Source organism: Chamaea fasciata, unplaced genomic scaffold, assembly GCF_029207755.1.
Source record: "Chamaea fasciata isolate MVZ Bird 193981 ecotype frontalis unplaced genomic scaffold, bChaFas1.0.hap1 SCAF_3, whole genome shotgun sequence".
NCBI lineage: Eukaryota > Metazoa > Chordata > Aves > Passeriformes > Sylviidae > Chamaea > Chamaea fasciata.
In genome coordinates, this window is record NW_027094088.1 from 52,742,003 (window position 1) to 52,760,934 (window position 18,932).

Here is an 18,932-nt window from a genome sequence, read left to right on the forward strand (position 1 = left end):
GCTAAACCTCCTTGGTCCTCCAGATTCAGCACAGAAGGTTTGAAATGATTCACACATGGGTAGTAGAGAGGCTTTCCTCTAAAATCAGGAACTGCTTTGCATCCAACTAGGTGCTGAACAAGGGCCTCAAAGCTGAGCAGCCACACAGAAAACTGCCCAGGCAGCACACCTCAGCATCAGCATAAAGACATCAGCCAGCCCTGAACAAAGTTACCTGGAGAGCTGGAAGCGCTATTAAGCACCTTGCTAGCATAGCCTGGGATTCGGACCTGGCATAGCTGCCCAGCACCTTGAAATATGAGATTAGCTCAGTTGGTTAGAGCATGGTGCTAACAACACCAAGGTTGTGAGTTCAGTCCATGTACGCTTAAGAGTTTGACTTGATCACACTTCTGGTCCCTTCCAACTCAGAATATTCGGCAATTCTGTGAAATATCCAGAGCTGTCCAACGCTTGTTCTAAGGTTTTCTGTGTTTCATTATATGGGTCATGAAGATAACTAGAATGACTTAAGTTATTTAGTAACGGGCGTATTGGAATTACATTCACTACACAGTATTTCTGACCCAACACCAACATGTTAGTACCCTGACTGCAAATCTACTGCATTCTAAAAATTGCCAGGTGTACCAGAAAAACAGGATTGGAGCACTGTAAACAGAATAACTTTAGGGGCTACTGAATGAAACTGAGATCTTTGTGATTTTTCTCCCCAAAACTGACAGTGCAAAATTATCAAATTCACATTCCTCCTCAGAGATAATTACAGGCAAAGTCACAATCTTTTGTGTTTCAATGCTAAATTACAGATGTCATTGGCAAAGGAACGTACATAGAGCTGCAGCACAGAGTTTGTAAAACTCACACAGATTTTATGCCCCCTTTTTAACCTGGCTAATTAAGTAAAACATATATTTTCAACAACAGCTTCAGAACCCACTCTAACCTGTTCTGAATTAGGGTGCATCCGGCTCTGGGAACAACACACACTTTGTCGTATTAGCACTAGAAATGAAAAACACTTGGTCAGAAAAATCACCTTCTGCAAAGAAAATGTCTTCTGCTTTTTGCTAGGCACCTTAGTAGCTCAACACTTTTTCAGTTTCCTTGCTCCCTTAAATTGTATTTACACAAACAAAATTAATGGATTCGAGGTCATGTGCAAGCATGCAAGAAAAAGTAAAACTGCCACCATTCCTCTGTTTTGTTGTGATTTAGATGAGTAGGCAACAAAAAGAAATAAACGAGATTTACAGGAGTTACAAGCTGTTAAAAACCAGATTGTGTCATATACTATATCCTTAGAAAAACAATACTATCTTGTCCCCTAGAGGGTACTTCTTCATTCTTTCTCTGTCCTCCCAATGATTCTGAAAAAAATCCAAATAATGCCTTTTTATCCATCTGTAGATAAAACTGCACAATTTAATAGATCTTGTAGCTGTTAAGATTTTTATTTTGCTGCACCTCCCTGCAGCAGTGGGGAGGCAAGCATACAGAAGAGCTCAGCCATGGTGCAAGTGCAGGCTCAGACCAGGCTGTGGGTGTGCAGCCACCACCTCAATCACAAGGACGAGCTGCTCACCCCTGCCAACCACCACTGGAGGGGCTAAGAGAAGGGGACGTCTCCCCAACACCCCCAGCTGGTACCCCTACACCTGAATGCCTCTGCTCCCACTTCTCCCACATGTTGGGAGGCATGGCTGGCAGCAGCCAACCCCTGGCTTTGCCCTGCTCTTTGGGTCATCACAAAACTGAGACCCGCTGCCCGCAAGGATGCACTCCCACCATATGAGCTGACTGGACAACTGGTAGCTGAGTTCCCAGGGAGGAGAATGAGCTGTGAGTGTGGCTCACCTGTACTGTCCTCACCATGCTGGTGCTTCACCCCAGTGCAGGTCTAGGTGACAGTTCTCCTTTGCTGAAGCCTATACAGCCTGGCAGCCTCAGCTGCCAGCCTGCCTCGTCCTCCAGACAGCTCTGGGGCCAGCTATGCTGCACTGGGACAAGCTCCCGCAGCCAAAGGTAGCCAAGCTGGCATGGCAGCTTGGGCAAGCTGGACTTGAGCACAGTCAACAAACTGGTTTCCAAAACAGCAGCACGGCTGGAGCACTGTGCCACCCCCACGGGCACAAGCCCGGCCTCGGGTAGAGCTCATTAGTGTGGGCAAGGAGCCACGGGCTGCGGTTATACAGAGCCCTGCTGCACAGATAACGGGAGCTATACATAGCCATGCTAGGTACTGCAATCACTGCCGTGATAGCTCACACATGCCACCAGATCCTTAACCAATCAGCAGCAGAACATCACTTTTTAAAACCAGTTTGCTAAAAACTAGATGCCTATCAGGACCTCCTCCCTGTGTTTGCTCCAACCCCTGCTTTCAAGCAAGACTTTACAGTACCTGAACATTTCAGTGGCCCACAAGATGCCTGCAGTGCAATTACATCCCCTGTGAAGGCAGAGGTAAATCATTCCTTTCCAATTGTCCACTTGGAGCAAATGCATCCTGTGAGAAATGATCAGAGACTGAGCAGACCCTGGCATTTGCTGTGCTGTTTTGCAGCTTTAGAATTAGCTCCCATGCGCAGAGGGAACAAAGATCAGTGTACACAGCAGTCCAAATCCTAGCCTAATTACAATCATAAGATTTGCATAGCAAACAACAGTAATTTATTCCAAAGTAAAACTGTAGTGCTTCGTTAGCCTTGTTCAGCTTTCACAGAGAGGAACGCTGCAAAAACACCTTCTGGATATTTTCTGTTTGAGGTACATTGCACATGCCAGTCTTGGTTCTCTTAGCCAAAGGTGCACAAGGTTTTCCAGCCTGAGATTTGTTCTACAGCACCCTGTACTAGAAAAGCTTGAAATCCTTGTTCTACAATTTATTTGGCAAAAAATTCAAAGTACTCAATTAGCAAACAGTTAATCACAAATTATTTTCCCATTATTGTGGGCCACTGACACACATTTTCCCTGTAAAAAACATTTATGAAAGAAGCTCTATATCCTAAGTTTGACATGCAAAATGAAGCTTTTCACTGATTAATAATGGATTGTATTTATATTGAGTAAAATAGAACTTGTCATAATTACCAGAATTGAGAATGATTTTATTCAAATCCCATTAACTTCTGATATTTTGTTATGCTAAATTATCTATAGATTGATCTTTATTTTTTAACTGTAAAAACTGATCCCTACTCCAGCATAAAAACAGGTGAACATTTCCTCAATGTCTCCTCTTCATGCCTTTTCTATGTCATACACCAAAACCTTGTATTAGCAGAGATGTACAACTGCTCAGCTCTGCACGGGAAAAAAAAGAAAAAAATAAATAAATCAAGAAACCCGACTACAGGCTGACTTTGCAATCATAATCACTCACCTGGATAAAGACTGAAAACTTGCACTTCTGTGCATGACACTGTCTTACTTGGGAAGAAGGTGCAGTGTTTTCCATAACCCTGCACCCAAAATAACACCACCCTCACAAGGAAGGGGGGGAAGGAAGGGGGGGAAGGAAGGGGGGGAAGGAAGGGGGGGAAGGAAGGGGGGGAAGGAAGGGGGGGAAGGAAGGGGGGGAAGGAAGGGGGGGAAGGAAGGGGGGGAAGGAAGGAAGGAAGGAAGGAAGGAAGGAAGGAAGGAAGGAAGGAAGGAAGGAAGGAAGGAAGGAAGGAAGGAAGGAAGGAAGGAAGGAAGGAAGGAAGGAAGGAAGGAAGGAAGGAAGGAAGGAAGGAAGGAAGGAAGGAAGGAAGGAAGGAAGGAAGGAAGGAAGGAAGGAAGGAAGGAAGGAAGGAAGGAAGGAAGGAAGGAAGGAAGGAAGGAAGGAGGCAGATTTACTCCTGTGTGCTTGAGAGGGAAACTTTAGATTTCAAGTAAAGAGTTCCCATGTCTTTGACACATGGAAACCCTGACGCCTTGCAGTCTCTACCTGGTGGCACCAGCACGGAAACTGTGGACGTGCTGCTGGGGCAGTATTGGCCCTTTACCAAGGCCTTGTGCTGCCATGCCAGGCCTTCTGGTGAGAGGACAGGAGCTCCTGAGACACAGGTGAGGGGTAAGGAGAAGTCCTGGTCCTGCTCAGGTATTAGTGGCACCCTGCACATAAATGCCTACTGTTCTTGGGGGCCCCTCCCTGGGAAGGAGAATGGTAGATGGTTTGCAAACATCCCAGAAAATATTCTGAACATTAAACATATTCATGGGAACATGACCTCACTCTACTAAAATGTAAAACTTTAAAAATGAGTTACTATATTTGGAGACAGAAACAGAGAAAGAGAACAGCAAACATGCCTTATGCCACCCCACCCCATACATTCAGACAACAGGTCAAGCTGATTCCCCAACACCCAGCACTGCAGGTGAACCTGGCCCCCAAGCACCCTGAACCAGCTACTGATTTGCTGTGACACCTTCCCTCACCTCACCTCCATCCTCCCTGTGCTTGTCTTTGCTCCCAAGAAGAGCAACGATTTGGAAGGAGAGTATAACCTTCGGTTTTCAGCAGTGGGGAATCATCTGTCAAGGCACCTGCTCCTTCCTCACAGTAGTATGATCCTGACCAGCTGTTCTTATGGAAAAATGCTTTTAGAAGGGTGGCTCAGCATTTATCTGACTGTAAAGAAATCTAACACAAAGCATGTGTGCATTTTTCTGGCAGGCACAAGTTCCAGCGTGTAAATTCTACCAAACTGCAAAACTATTTGTTATACAAACACATACAAGATAACAAACACTATGATTCATTACTACTTCCTTATAGGGAGTCATCATGATGATAATCAAGCTCATCAGGGTACAGTCTTTCACCTGGTGGCCATGAATACTAAAACAGGCATAGCCCAAAGGAATTTAAGCAGTTTTAGTTAAAAGTCAGTCTCACACTAATCCCAGTGAGGCTTTTTACCGTGCTAGTGCTCGTTCTATCCAGCAAATCTGAGAGACCTCAAGGAGCACAGCTGGGCCATGGAATTCAGCAGTTTCAGCATGTTCCCATGAAGGCTGGGCAGCAAAAGCCTACCTGTGCTCTGCTGTATCTTACAAACTCCACAGAGAAAAATTTACCTTCACTGTTTGAACACCCGAAGAGGCAGTAACTTACACATCTTTCCTGCAAAACTAAAGGAGAGAAAAGCCCCAACAAACCAAACAGGAGGGAAAGTATCTAGGTGCAAACTTCACTGCAGTCTGATCAACTAGTTTATCAAATTCTTGGTATGTTCATTCATCTAAAAAAGACCTGAGGTCAAAAAATTAATTGATTGATTGAAAGTTAATTTTAAAAATAATAATTTTCTGGTTATTCTTCGGATAAAACTCACGTGTCACATTTCCAGTACACCACATGGGGTTTGGTTGTTATCTGAATCCATATACATAAATGAGCACAGTTCAAGTGAAGTCACCTCCCATAGTTTACATTTAATAGCTTCTAATCAGTGCAAAGAGACTTCTCTCTCTGCTGAAAGCTGAACACATTTCAAATAATCATACTGAAAAATGTAGCTGGATTTTCCAGGGTCTTTTTTCCTTCTCTCCCTCTTTCTCCACTGTTTTGGCATGAAGTCATACAAAATTAGATCCAGAAACAGGGAAGGAGGTTAACAGCAAATTCACAGAAACAACTACTACTTTTTATGAGAAAGAACCCAAGTCAGCATAGCATGGTCCTATGAAATGCCCAGCAAAAAGCTCTCTGAGAGAGAAGCCTTCCTGTTGTACTCTGCCCATCTTCCCCAGCAGCCAGCAGCAGTCCGACCTGGTGCAAGGCTGTGGCTCCTTGGCTGTGGCACCCTCTGCTTGCTTTAGGTCTTCACTAGCACTGTCCAAACTGTACTGCTTCTATACTGCAGACAACAAGACTAAAATCCCCCTGTCACAGAAACACAGACAGCCACCAAGAAAGTCACAGTCAAACTGCTCATAATCACCTGTGGCTCCTGGGCCACATGTTGGACCCCCTAATCTGCATCTCCCACACCACAGATTTTACCTACCACTGCAGAAGTATTTTTTATAGCTCAAGCACTTTTCTTTTGGAGAGATTTTTGGCAGGATGATTGATTTATTTTTGTCATACATTTTAGTGGAAAATGTGAATGCTACTGTGGCAGTTCAACATAGACACAGAATCTTCCATCCTTGTAATAGCAGAAAAAACCCCCCATATAATACATCTTCCTAAATGCACATATGTATAAATACACATGCATGCAGCCCCACACACACACCACATTAAGTGCATAATACCATCAGCAGTTTTACTGATGGCAAGTCAACACCATGGTCTCAATCCTGATAAAGGAAGTGCAGCAATTATAATGACTAAAGCTTAGTATTGATTAGTTGAAATATTTCCAAGCCTTGCAACATTCCCTTAAAAGGGAACCTTAAATTGGGTCTCTCGCTCCTTCACTGAACTTGGTTGTTACTGGCCACCAAGTCCAGATGTTGTATGGAGGAGACTGGTGGAAAACTTGGTGACAAAAGCTACCTCTCCTAAGGAAACCATCCCAAATCAATCCTTCATTTTCCACTGGTGACTGGCAACATGGACTTGTGGGAACTTTACCAGCAAAGACACTAGCACCTGGGATATATTTCCAGCTGCTTACTGGAATAAAGAACCAGGCAGGAAGACACACTTTGGAGAAGGTAATATGAGTTTAGGGTAGAATGCACAGAGGAAGCATGGCATGCAGAGTGAGGAGATACCACACTCATCCTGTGGCTGCAGAACCTGATGTCTTTAGAGGCACATGTAACAACACGAAGCAAGGACAGCTACTGGGAATCAAAGTGCCGTATTTGCACCCCAGGACCCACTTCTGCAGGTATTAATCTGTGCATATGGCTCCACTGACGTGCAAGTAGCCACATTATGAAAGAAAGAAGTCCATGGAGAGAAGTGAATACATGGACAATTAAGACTGGTCAGGCCTGAGACCTTGGGAGTCCTGAAAGAACACTCCAGTCCATATTACACTCAGTGGAAGCTATTAATAAAACTGGAAAATGAGTTAATTTCCCCAGTGAGCCATCCAAACTTCTTACTGATATTCCTACTCACCCAAGAGGAAAAAAAAAAAAAAGTTAATTTTTTTTTTGATCAATGAACCCTAAAGTATATATCTAAAATACAGAAACGACAGAGTCGTCTTTCAAAAGCATTGGCTTTTTTAAATGAAGGGTCATGAACAGCTTAGCAAAACGGCTTTAGTCCTTACTATGCATCCACTTCGTAACAGACAACTTCTGTTATTCCTTGCTTCATTTCCAACAGGAAAAGCATGCTTGATTCCCAGCCTCTCTGGGAACAAAATGGGTAGGATCTCATCCTTAGCCTTTATGACCCTGTTAAATTATTCCCCTCTTTTAAGGCATGAAGTGATTTTTTTTAAAAAAACCACATAGGCATTGGGAAGCTCTGCTGCTGAACAGACACAAAGATTTATTTCTGTGAAAAAAATACTCACATGTGCAAGGATTGTATCTGTGTTTCCATTCATTAATTTTATTTTTCCTAAAATCCAACATTTATTTCTTTTTTCCCACAAAAATATTTTTATGGGGAACCATCTGATAATTAGCTAATGTCTTGACTGACACTGCAATAAAGAAATTATGTCTACCTGCACTGCTTTAACAGACCAATTAAAAAAGGCTAATAAGATTGGCAGGAACAAATTAGACAGCAGTACAGCACATTTTCCTCACAATAACTATCCTCCTGAGGCATAAGGACAGCCCTGTAAAACACAGAAATACAAAGTACATGATTATAGATTATTATAAGAGAATTGCATGAGACTTGCAAAAATTTGTGGGTTTAAAAAATGCAAATTTTTTTTCTATAGATTAAGCTGTCATATTATAAAGTATCTCCATGCAACTCTATTTATTCTGCTGACAGTCATCTCGGTTCGAGATCAAATAAAATTCAAGTACTTTTTATAGATTTCTGATTAATCTGTAGTTTCTTTTAATTATTTGCGAAAGCCACATACACACACAAATAATCCAGTAACCACTGTTAGATGAATCTAAGAAGCAATCTTGCAATGCAAATTTGCAAAGAATTTGTTCCTATTTTCATACTTTCCTAGCTTGAAGAACAAGATCAACAGATGGTAAAGCACCACCTCGGGGGAAATGCACCATTCCTCAGATACATATTTATATAACTCTGGTTATTTAACATACATATTTACTTAAAGCTGTGCATGATTACATATCTCACCTTGTATTTGGTATATTTTACTCTGTTAGTTAGAAATCAAATATTTTATACTTCTCCCATTTCAATGTTGCCAACAGGTCAAAACAATTTCGTATTTTATAAAGATGTGAGAAGAGGCAAAGTGACAATTGTCCTGCCAGAACATCCCTACGCGCCTCCCCACTCACATCTGCCTAAGCACCTTCCAGTCCAGTAAGTTAAACATAACCACTCTGCCTTGTCTTATCACCCGAGGAACAGGGAACAAGTGCCACCTTCCGTGTCACACATGAATCACCCACTTTCTTCCCCATTACACCAACTAAAAAAGCCCTGATCAACTGAGCCTTCCACGACTGTGATTCTTTTCTATTTGCACCATTACAAGTACCCAGGAACCCTCACTGGTAAACATTTTCATAACACATCTAGATTACAGCACTAAAAGGACCTACAAATGTATCGCCCGTCCAACTTAAATGTTAACTTTCTATTAGCTTTAGCTTTACATTTTAATGGCTTCCAATGCCTATCATGCATAAATACACTTAAGTGAGGTCAAAAAACAGTCTTGACATGTTTGCATAACAATAATGACAACAGAGGCCACAGACTTTGATATCTGCCTGCTTCAGTTCAGTGTTTTCACATCTTAGTCAAAATTATAGATGCATTTGCTTTTTTTGCTTTTTCTCTCTGAAAATCTTGGAAACTTAACAGCAGGAGCCACAAGCAAACATGTCGATGCTCTACAGTTAAGCAATGTATTTTTATTTTACAGATCACAAAGAAATCTAAAGAAAGCATGTTTGCATATGGAGCTCAAATTCTTCCAAGAAAAACAGATAAGTTATCCGCTGGGGAAAGCACAAAATGAGACAAAACTAGTAAGATTACTAGCTCAAAATCACTCGAAGAAAAAATGCCAGACTGAAGAACACAAACTATTCCAACAAAACATGAAACTTTCGAAGCACTTCTCTCAAAATGAGGGGACTGCTTGAGAGTTTTCAAACTGCTGCATCCATGCACTTCAATCGCGTTTGCAACAAAACCAGCAATTCCTACTGCCATGTAAGAACAAGGCTGCATGGTGGCAATTACTCTGCTCTGAGCTTGCCCTTACACTTAAAATAACAAAGGAAGAAATTACATTACTTAACTTTTTTTCCTGCTACCGTAAGTGGGCCACACCTGGAAGTTGTAGCTGCATGAGCCCAGAAAATCTTTTCCTTCAGTCACCACAGAAACTAATACAGAAACTCTGGCAATTTGTTCTCCTGTTTTCAGTAGAAAATTTACATATGAATTGCACACCAAATTCCCTTGGTCTAATAAACTGTTCTGGACTTGCATGATGAAAATACTGCTCCTTCATTATCATCTTCCTCTTGCTATTCTTTTCTGTCTTTTCAAAAAAAAACCATGTACACCTAAAGCCAACAGCAAGAGTAGTGGTGAGTCTACCTCTTGCCTTGAGTGTAGGCATGGAAATGGGTTTGGAAATATCTCCTCACATTTCAAAGGATTTTTAAGATTCCCAGATTTTCTGCCAGACAGGCCCTCTTGTTAGTCACTGCCTTGTGTTTAAGTATTGACACAGCAGTCTGTAGCAGTTAAGAAATCACCTGATGCAACTCAGCTGATTTTCAAAGGTATAAAAAAATTGCATATCATAGTTTACATAAATAACTGATGTTCAGAACCTGACTGGAAGACCCAAATACTGATTTTCTGTTATTTTTCATATTTATTAATCACCATTAGATAAAGAATAAATGAACTCACACACAGGCTAGAAACAGCACAAGAGTTACTTAGGTGTTTCCCATGGCAGAAGACAACTCAAACATTGGTTTTACACTCAAGAACAGAACTGCAAATATTTCATAATCACACTACATATGTGAAATCAAAACAAACCTTACCTTATTCAAAATGGCACTTTTAATAAAAAGTCAGGCTATGCTAGTACAGGGCGTGAGGAACCACGCTATCCTCCTTCGGCAGACTTTTCCAAATGCCCCTGTATTCAACTAAGTCTAACTCCGCTCTGTTTTGTTTCCCCAGGAGGACCCATTCAGGACCATGTGCTCCTTTTCAGCTGTCAATAAACAGAAGCAGTGAATTCCCCAGTGCTTCACAAAGCTAGTTAGGCATAGCCATTCATTTCTTCAGGAAAACAGGGCATTGATTTCAGCAAATTCCCAGGGAGCAGCTACAACAAAGAGATCAAAGACCCACCTCCTTTCCTGCCTGGCTTTGGCCGGCTGGGCTGAGAGGAGCAGCAACAGGTTTCCTGAAGAGCGGGCTCTATCCCCACTGACCACTGCACACTCCATTCACGCCCATCGCCTTCCTACACTCCCGGGACAGCCCCCAGAGCTAACCGTGACAAACCCCTACATTCAGGCAGCATAATATACTGCACACTAGTTCATCCAAGGATAAAAAGAAAAACAAGCTCCAGGGGAAGTCTGCTGCTTCCCCAACCGGCGAGCCTCAGTAGCTGACAGACTTTTCATAAACATCTTTTCTTTTTCCTTAGTTTCTCCACGTAAATCAGAGAAACGCTTGCTACCTCAAATTCATTGTGCTGAAACTTCTCTGGAATGTTGGCTTTTCTGATTTATTTCCACAAGCTTGAAGACTTAGCTGCTGGAGTCTCAGGTCTAGCTGCAGCAGCCCTTGTATTGTACAACCATGATAATTTTTTTGTGCAATTTGCCCTGGACTGCAGTGGGTTTTTTTCCTAAGAAATTTAAGGGGGTTTGTTCCAGTTTGGTTAGAATTTTTATTTTTTTTTAATTATACATCTTGTCTTCATTACTGTAACTTGGAACAAGACTTTTAATGCTAAAATTTGACCTTGTATTGAACCAAGCATTAGCAAAAGGCAATGTCATGGTCAAGCTTAAAGACTGGTGGTTAGGCTATGCATCTACTGCTAAACAGTATGAGCCAGAGACCTGGTGCTGAGACCACCTTGGCACCAGCTCCACGTGTCTAAATGCTCCTCATCTCCTTCTCTTTTCCCCCACAAACAGTTTGGTTATATCCAAATTCCTTACCTGGAGCACAGTCCAGCAGATGTTATCCCTCACACACACCCTAGTGTTTGTTGCTTGTTAGTATATGCCAGTACTGAGCTCACAGGCTGGCCCTGAAATATTTACTTATATACATACAGACATAAAGATCTGAAGTCAATTCACACCTGTACAAATTTGCCATGTCATTCTTTAGCATTCTCCTGACATTTTACCAAGGCACTACCTGGCTGTCACAAACACCCACCAGCTGGAACCTGGAAGGTTCCCTCAGCACAGTTACTGCCTCCAGGCTACTGGAACATCTCCAAGTGAGAAGACAAATGTCTATCCCACTAACATGAGCAAGGATCACAGGGCCTGGCACAGGACAAGCAGTACAATACTGAGAAGACCAGGGACAGGTGGTAGGGATGACTGCTCACTGCGCAGAAGACAGCTGAGAACACAAGGCAACACAGAACTGCAGAATTAATGAAGCTGCAGGAGACCAGTAATGATCGACTAGCCCAGACTCTTTCTGAATGCAGGCTCTTTGATAGCATTACCCAGGGCCTTGTCAAGCTGCATCTTGAATGCTTCCAGTGAGGGCAACTCCACCACTTCCCTGGGCAGCCTAATCCAATGTTTGATCAAGCCCCCAATGAAAATGCCCCTTGCATACAACAAGCATCTCCCCTGAAGCAATTTGTGGCCATTGCCTCATGTCCTGTCATGGTGCATGCCTAGGGAAACGCTGCTTGCAATTCATTTTCCATAACCACTATTTTTGTACTGCAAGGCCATGACTAGATCCCATTGAGCCTTCTCTTCTTCGAGCAGGAAACACGCAGCTCCTTCAGCCTCTACTCAGGTGACAACTACTCTAACACCCTGATCATTAGGGGGAACATGAGAAAGGCACTGTTGCTGAGCTGAAAAAAAAGAAAAATGAAACCGCCAGGGTATAAACTTGATAAAACAGACAAACACCTGAGTACAGTTGAGGAAGTCTTGACCACGATCCCTGTGCAGTCACCCTGCTCTCAGCTTTCTGTAATATTTCACTCCTGATAACAGTTTTGCCTGTTGTACACAATACAGTCAGGCATATTACATTCCTTAGAGCTCTTTCTGTATCTAAATGCTATTAAAGCATGCCCCAAAATTGCCGTTTTGCAGAAAAAAAAATAAATAAGCATTTTAACAAATAACTTGATCTCCACATATAATTGCTATCTTCCATTAAGGCACTGATGGTTTTATATTTATTAACTGATTGCAGTTATTAATGAAAAAACCCCAATCCTGCTTTTCCTTGTTCCTCTAAGGAAGTACTGAAGAATGATAAAGTGTGTGTCTGAAATTTCCCTCTCTCATACTGCACAGTGTGCTTTCCAAAAGAAAGCATGCAGATCAGATCAATAAGCAGAAAAAACGTGCTTAATGCTTCAGAAAACTTAAGCTGGAGTGAGAGAATGCAAGTATCAGGGAAACATGAGCAGCAACCTTCCGTGGTACTTATGACAGCAAAGAACAAGGATATACCACTTGTCTGTTAAGAAAAAGGACAAATAATAGTGAAAAGGCAGGAGATTTGGATGTGACTGGAATAATGACGGAAGCACAGGAGTTAAATTCACAGAATGATTAAAAAACCCTGATCACATCACTCCGTAGTAATCTGGGATGGTATTTGTGCCAAAGATAGATAAAACATTTTAGACAGAATTGCAATTTTAAATCTCAATGAACCAGTCTGTTCTTATACTTTGGCCAGATTTTTACAATTTTACTCACATTAAGTCATGCTTTACTCCAAGAATAATCCTGTTGATTATAATGGTAATATTGTTCCACAGATGTCTCAGAAGAAACACAAATGTAAAAGCAGACTTTATACTTCAGATAAAAGACATCAATCAAGAGTACATCTGGGAACCCGATAAAACCATATGGTACAAAAAAAATCACTGTGGGATGATGGAAATGTACTTACAGAGCAGGTCTGTGGACATGTTTACAGATCAGGCAAAGGAAACCTACACAAAATAAATGAAAAAAGAATTATCAGTTGAATATAGGACTATTAATGTTTATATCTCATGCTAATAATCATATGCATAGTCTTTTCGTTCTTTAGGAAATAAGAAAATATCTACAGAAATCTAAAAAGGAGAACTTTGGTTTGTAGAGAAAAAGAAAAACTGATTCCACTTCATTTCACAGACAATGTAAACTGACAACATTAATGTAATGCATTTTAATTAAGAGCAGTTCACTATATTCCACACCTTTATTAACTTTTATTATTATGTATTTTCCAGGCATCAATTAAAACAGACTTTTCAAGCATTGTGTATTTTACCCCATTGCATGCTACTGTGTTTAAGCCTGATATTTCTAACAGTCCTGACCCTTGCTGAGTCAAAAAGATTAACTAAATATAGGGCAAGACATTTTATTTGCTCTCTGGAAGGACTTCCGGAGACTTTTGGTTTTCTGCTGAACCCATTCACCTTGTTCCCTTCCCATTCATCTGCTGGTTTTTGACTGAAATTTTACTATAAGCACATAGGAGTAGAGTCTGATTTTTCTGTAGCTGTCTGAGCAATCCCCAACACACAAGTATCCCAATGACTGAATAAGGCTACTTGGAGCCACAGAAATAATAATGCGTGTATTAGTAAGGGGACACACAAATAACAGATCACTTCAGTGCATGCCATTTTATTCCCTGCATAAATCAGGTAGTGTTTAAGGCAGTGTTTAAAGGGGTGTGCGTGTATGAATTAGGGTGAATCAAAGACATTCAATAAGGCCAAGTGCTGGGTCCTGCCCTTGGGTAACAACAACCCCAGGCAGTGCCACAGGCTTGGGGAAGAGTAGTTGGAAAGTGCCCAGGCAGAAAAGGACCTGGGGGTGCTGGTCAACCGCAGCAGAACACGAGCCAGCTGTGCCCAGGTGGCCAACAAGGCCGATGGCATCCTGGCCTGGATCAGCAATGGTGTGGCCAGCAGAAGCAGGGCAGGGATTGTCCCCCTGTACTCAGCACTGGTGAGGCTGCACCTCGAGGGCTGTGTCCAGTTCTGGGCCCCTCACTACAATAAAGAAATTGAGGGGCAGGAGTGAGTTCAGGGCAACAGAGCTCAGGAACGGTCTGGAGCACAAGGCTTATGAAGAGTGGCTGAGGGAACTGGCTTTGTTTAGCCTGGAGAAAAGGAAGCTCAGGGGGGACCTTATGACTCTACAACAACCTGAAAGGAGGTTGTAGCCAGGTGGGATGAGTCCGTTCTCCCAAGTAACAAGGGACAGGACAAGAGAAAATAGCCTCAAGTTGTGCTAGGAGAGATTTAGGCTGGATATTAGGAAAAAAGTCTTCATCAAGAGTTGTCAGGTACTGGAACAGACTGCAATGGGAAGTGTCCCCATTCCTGTGGATATTTTAAAAACATGTAGATATGGTGTTTAGAGACACAGCAGTGCTGGGTTAATGGCTGGACCGATGATCTGAAGGGTCTTTTCTAACCTAAAATATTCTATGATTCTATGAAAACTTGACTCTGAGGAAGACAACGGTATTTTGCTGCTGACTGAAATAGGTCAAGGAAAAAAAAAAAATCTTCATTTTTAAAAATACAATCATAGTTAGTAAAATACTTCCAAATTGGAGCTGGTTGCAAGAACTGAGTTGTGCTGTGAGAAAGCAGCAATGAAGGGGCCCACATGCTACAGGGACATCCGTGAGTCCTCTTTACAGATAAAAACAGGCATGCTGACAGCAGGCTTCCTAAGCAGCAGGTGTCCCAATCTGATTTCTATCATCCAGAACACTTGATTTCTGAAAAAAAATCTACTCTGCAGTTTGACGCCATTCTGGCTGAGAGCAAGACTCTTGTCTGTGGTGTTAATTTCTAAAAATATAGCCCTTGCAGAAGGAACAGTGGGCTTTAATGGCATCCATATGTGACTGTACACGCACCAGCCTTTGTCATACCCAGAAACAGCAGGCTGCATGTTATCACTGTCAAAGCAGTGCCATCAACTAATAGAGATTTCATCTCCCCCAGTGAATAACTAGATTCGTGATAAAATGATTTAATTGTGCTGGCATTCAATCTGCAGGGCAATTACCTGGTAAACCACGACAACGAAAGCTCTTCCCTCCCATGTGGTTTGAGTCATTAGTATACCTTCATTAAGACACATCTGGTCCGCAGCACTCTCCTGTCATGAGAAAGTCCAGCCTCAATCCATGCCCTCCCTGGACCCCACACATCCTCCATCCAGCCTTGTTACAGTGACACTGTGGTCCATGAACACCCCAATTAAGGTTTGGTTGAGTTGTTCTATGATGTCATTTTGGAGGTAAATCACCAAAGTGTTTTTCTCCACAGGCTACTGACACCTGAGAAATTTTCCCCCCCATACAATTCTATGATGAGACAGTGTTAGCAACAGCAACCCCAAGTGCTCAACTCCAGCCCTTGGGAAGGGCACAGAAACTACAGACCAAGGGGGAGCACCTCTGTGAGGGCATCCCAGTCGCTGCAACACAACCCACTTGCACACCAGAAGAGCAGGTGCACCACCACAAGGAACCGCTGCTCTTCCAACAGGTGGTTCAGACATTATCTCTGACAAGGGGAGGATAAGCGCAGCAATGTATTTGCAGGGCCAGGGGAGTTTAAGTAGAACTACAAGCTCCTTCATAAGCCATGCCAGCTCTTACCTGCAGTTATTCTCAAAATGGACCCAGAACTGCCTGTCATCCTAGCTGCACAAAACCATACCATAAATCTCTCTCCTTCTTCAAGGGTACGAGGGCACCCCTTGTGCAGTGTATTGCCCCCTGACCAAGAGCTATGGCAGCCACATATACTGTGCCAAGCAGTCACAGTGCCTGGCGGTTTCTGGCCACATGAGTCACTTGTCCATCGAAACTCAGGTGGCTGGCCACATACCACACTGACCTTTAGCCAGTGTTGTAGGTATATTGGCCGAACTCGCTGTGCTGCCCACACAGTCAAAAGAAGTTGTCTGCAGTTGCTTTTAAGTGTCCTCCTTTCTCATGAGTGAAAAGGCAGAAGAGGAAGAGAAGCTGAGTAGGGGATGTTTCCCATACATGAAAATTGCAGCCTTGAAAATGTGAGGCAAAGCCTAAATAGGTTTTTACAAGCTTTCAGGTATCACAAATATAGCTTATTCATTTAGGTTGAGGAAGACTTGATGGGTTAAGTATAATAGATGGTTAACAGTCAAGAGATAGCAAAGCAGTGATTACAGGCACTTTGAATGCTGAAAAGTTCAATGTTTTGTGGTGATGGAAAGTGGTTTGCACCCATTAAAGGAAGTGGGGATGGGTTCTACACTGCCTAGAAGGACATGTCACAGTGTATTTGGTGTAAGAGCCAAGATTTTAGGGTTTGGGTTATTTTCAGTTGCTCCATTATTGCCAAAAATTCACTGACTATGCATTTTATGTTTCATAAGTGATTGTAGTAGGCACACCAGGGGCATGTATGACTCAGAATAGATACATACGATGGTGGTGGGGCTGCCCTGAGATGTTCAGAGTCCACAGTGGGAAAGGCAATGCCTGTTACCTGCTCTGTTCTGGTGTGGAAGACATGGAAGTACTGAAAACAGGCAGAGGTTTCCAGGTACGGTTCATGAGGAGGACCTACAATGAGGATCAAGGTCACTGCTACATCAGAGGAAAGGTGACTTCCATAAGGAAACACAGAGCAAGGAAAACCAGCCTGCACAGGACCTGTGGGGCTGTTCATGATGCACAAGACATCCATGAAGGCTGCCAGCAAAGGCCTTGATAACTTCTTGCTTACCAGCGGTTCACACTGGGAGGCAGCAAGAAGGGCAGCTAGACTCCACCTTCTACGGCTGCTGCAGGTCACTGCAGAGTTCTAGGAGGACAACAAGGTTTTACCACAAAGCACTTGTTTTCCTGGCTTTGAATCTCACCTTTACCAGAGACAACAGACACCATGGCAAAGGAAGCCAGGAAACTGCTGTGTGATGGACCTTTGCAATGTCTGCAACATTAGACTACAATCTGTTGTTCAAGACAGCTGTCCTGCATGTAACACTCAAGGATTCTCATGTGGGTTCATGTGACAGAGCTCTTCCACTGACCTCTCTGTCAGAAGATGTACATCTATCTTCCCTGGCATCATGCCACAGAAAGCCAAGGGAAAAGCAGGCCCAGATGTGGGAAAAGACATAAGTGGCAGCAACAGGAAAAGCATTCACACTGTGCGTGATACCCTTGTGCTTGCAACACGATGCCATCTGTAGATAACAAGAGAACACGCTGCCTGCAAAAGAGATCTATGCCATGCAGAGACAAAGACCTGGATCAGAGCATCTGAATTATGAACCCGCTGTGAGTTAAAACACGGCTGTTCTGAACCAGTCAGCTTCTGCCCACCACCAAGTGGTTATTACGGAATTCCTTACATTGCTTTCCACATAAAAACAATGTCCAAAAACAATGACAGGCAATGAACAGGCAACCTCTTCATAGTGCTCTGATGTTATACAGCCCCCAAATGCACCTCAGTTTCATGCTGCCCACCAAAGAGGCACATGTATTAACCAGTCATCAAAAGACTGATCTCACGATGTGAAGTCATCTGTCCACCTTACTCATGCAGCTGAATAGGGACACTGCTATTCCTTGGATACTCAGAAGAATGCCCAGCACAACTCATTTATAGATTCACAACAGCCTCATGTAAGTGACATTGTTATCTAAGTACCTTTTATCATATTTTAACTAAGTAAAGGGTAAAACACAAGCAAATGTACTTTTTCAAGATGTCTATGGTAAGTAATAGAGTTGCAGATGTCCAAAATACACAAGCAAAGATGTGACAGGAAAACCACACTTAATCTACTTACACTGAGATTAAGTCAGGAAGGACTCTCCACCACCACAGAAATCAGTTGCTGGGGTTTAACTTTCAGCACACCTGATGACTCAGATTGCAATCCCTCAAAAGAAAACACATTCAGGAGACAAAGTATCTATCACACGGCGTTAGCATTCCACTAGTGTCCCGACTTGTGTTCTTTTGGCTACTGCTAGTGCTTGTGCTGGGCTAACTGCTGACATAGTTTCTCTTCTCCCAAACTCATGAATAGGAAAGAAAATAATAATGATGTAAAAATTACTTAAGATTAACAGTGTACTAACAGAAAAAATTAATATGCATGGCCAAAATCTTCATCTAAAGAAACCTATGCAGATTTTCTGAAATTTGTGTTAATCCCACGTGTACCTCCACATCAGGATTTAGTGCATGCTAAGTACAACTCATCAAACATATGATTTGTTTGATGTCACTGATCAACAGTGATATTCTGTGCATTTTTAATCTACCACATGTAGAGTCCCTCACTGGCAAAATAGATGAAATTTTATAAATCACTTTATTTATAATATAAAATAGTATAATTTGTACTTTTATAATTATTTGGGGTTTTTTTCAGTCATGGTATTATTTTATAATTACAAAAGAGAAAAACTGGTTTGCCATCCTCTTTTTCTTTATGTACAAGATTCCACAACTTTCCCTTGATTAAGCAAAAAAGTGAACGTGCAGTACAACACATGACAGTTTGTGTCCACAAGCCAGAAATTTGGGTCACTAATATTG

The 18,932-nt window shown here is 42.3% G+C and overlaps 1 protein-coding gene across 2 annotated transcripts in view; it reads right to left on the minus strand.

The window, feature by feature from the left end:
* PLAGL1 (PLAG1 like zinc finger 1) overlaps positions 1–18,932 on the minus strand; it is a 47,614-nt gene that overhangs the window by 17,019 nt on the left and 11,663 nt on the right. For both annotated transcript variants that reach the window (XM_066179006.1, XM_066179007.1), the window contains exon 2: positions 13,253–13,295. In XM_066179006.1, the coding sequence (XP_066035103.1) occupies positions 13,253–13,271 (19 nt within the window). In that variant the 5' untranslated portion in view covers positions 13,272–13,295. The remainder of the gene's footprint in view (positions 1–13,252; positions 13,296–18,932) is intronic.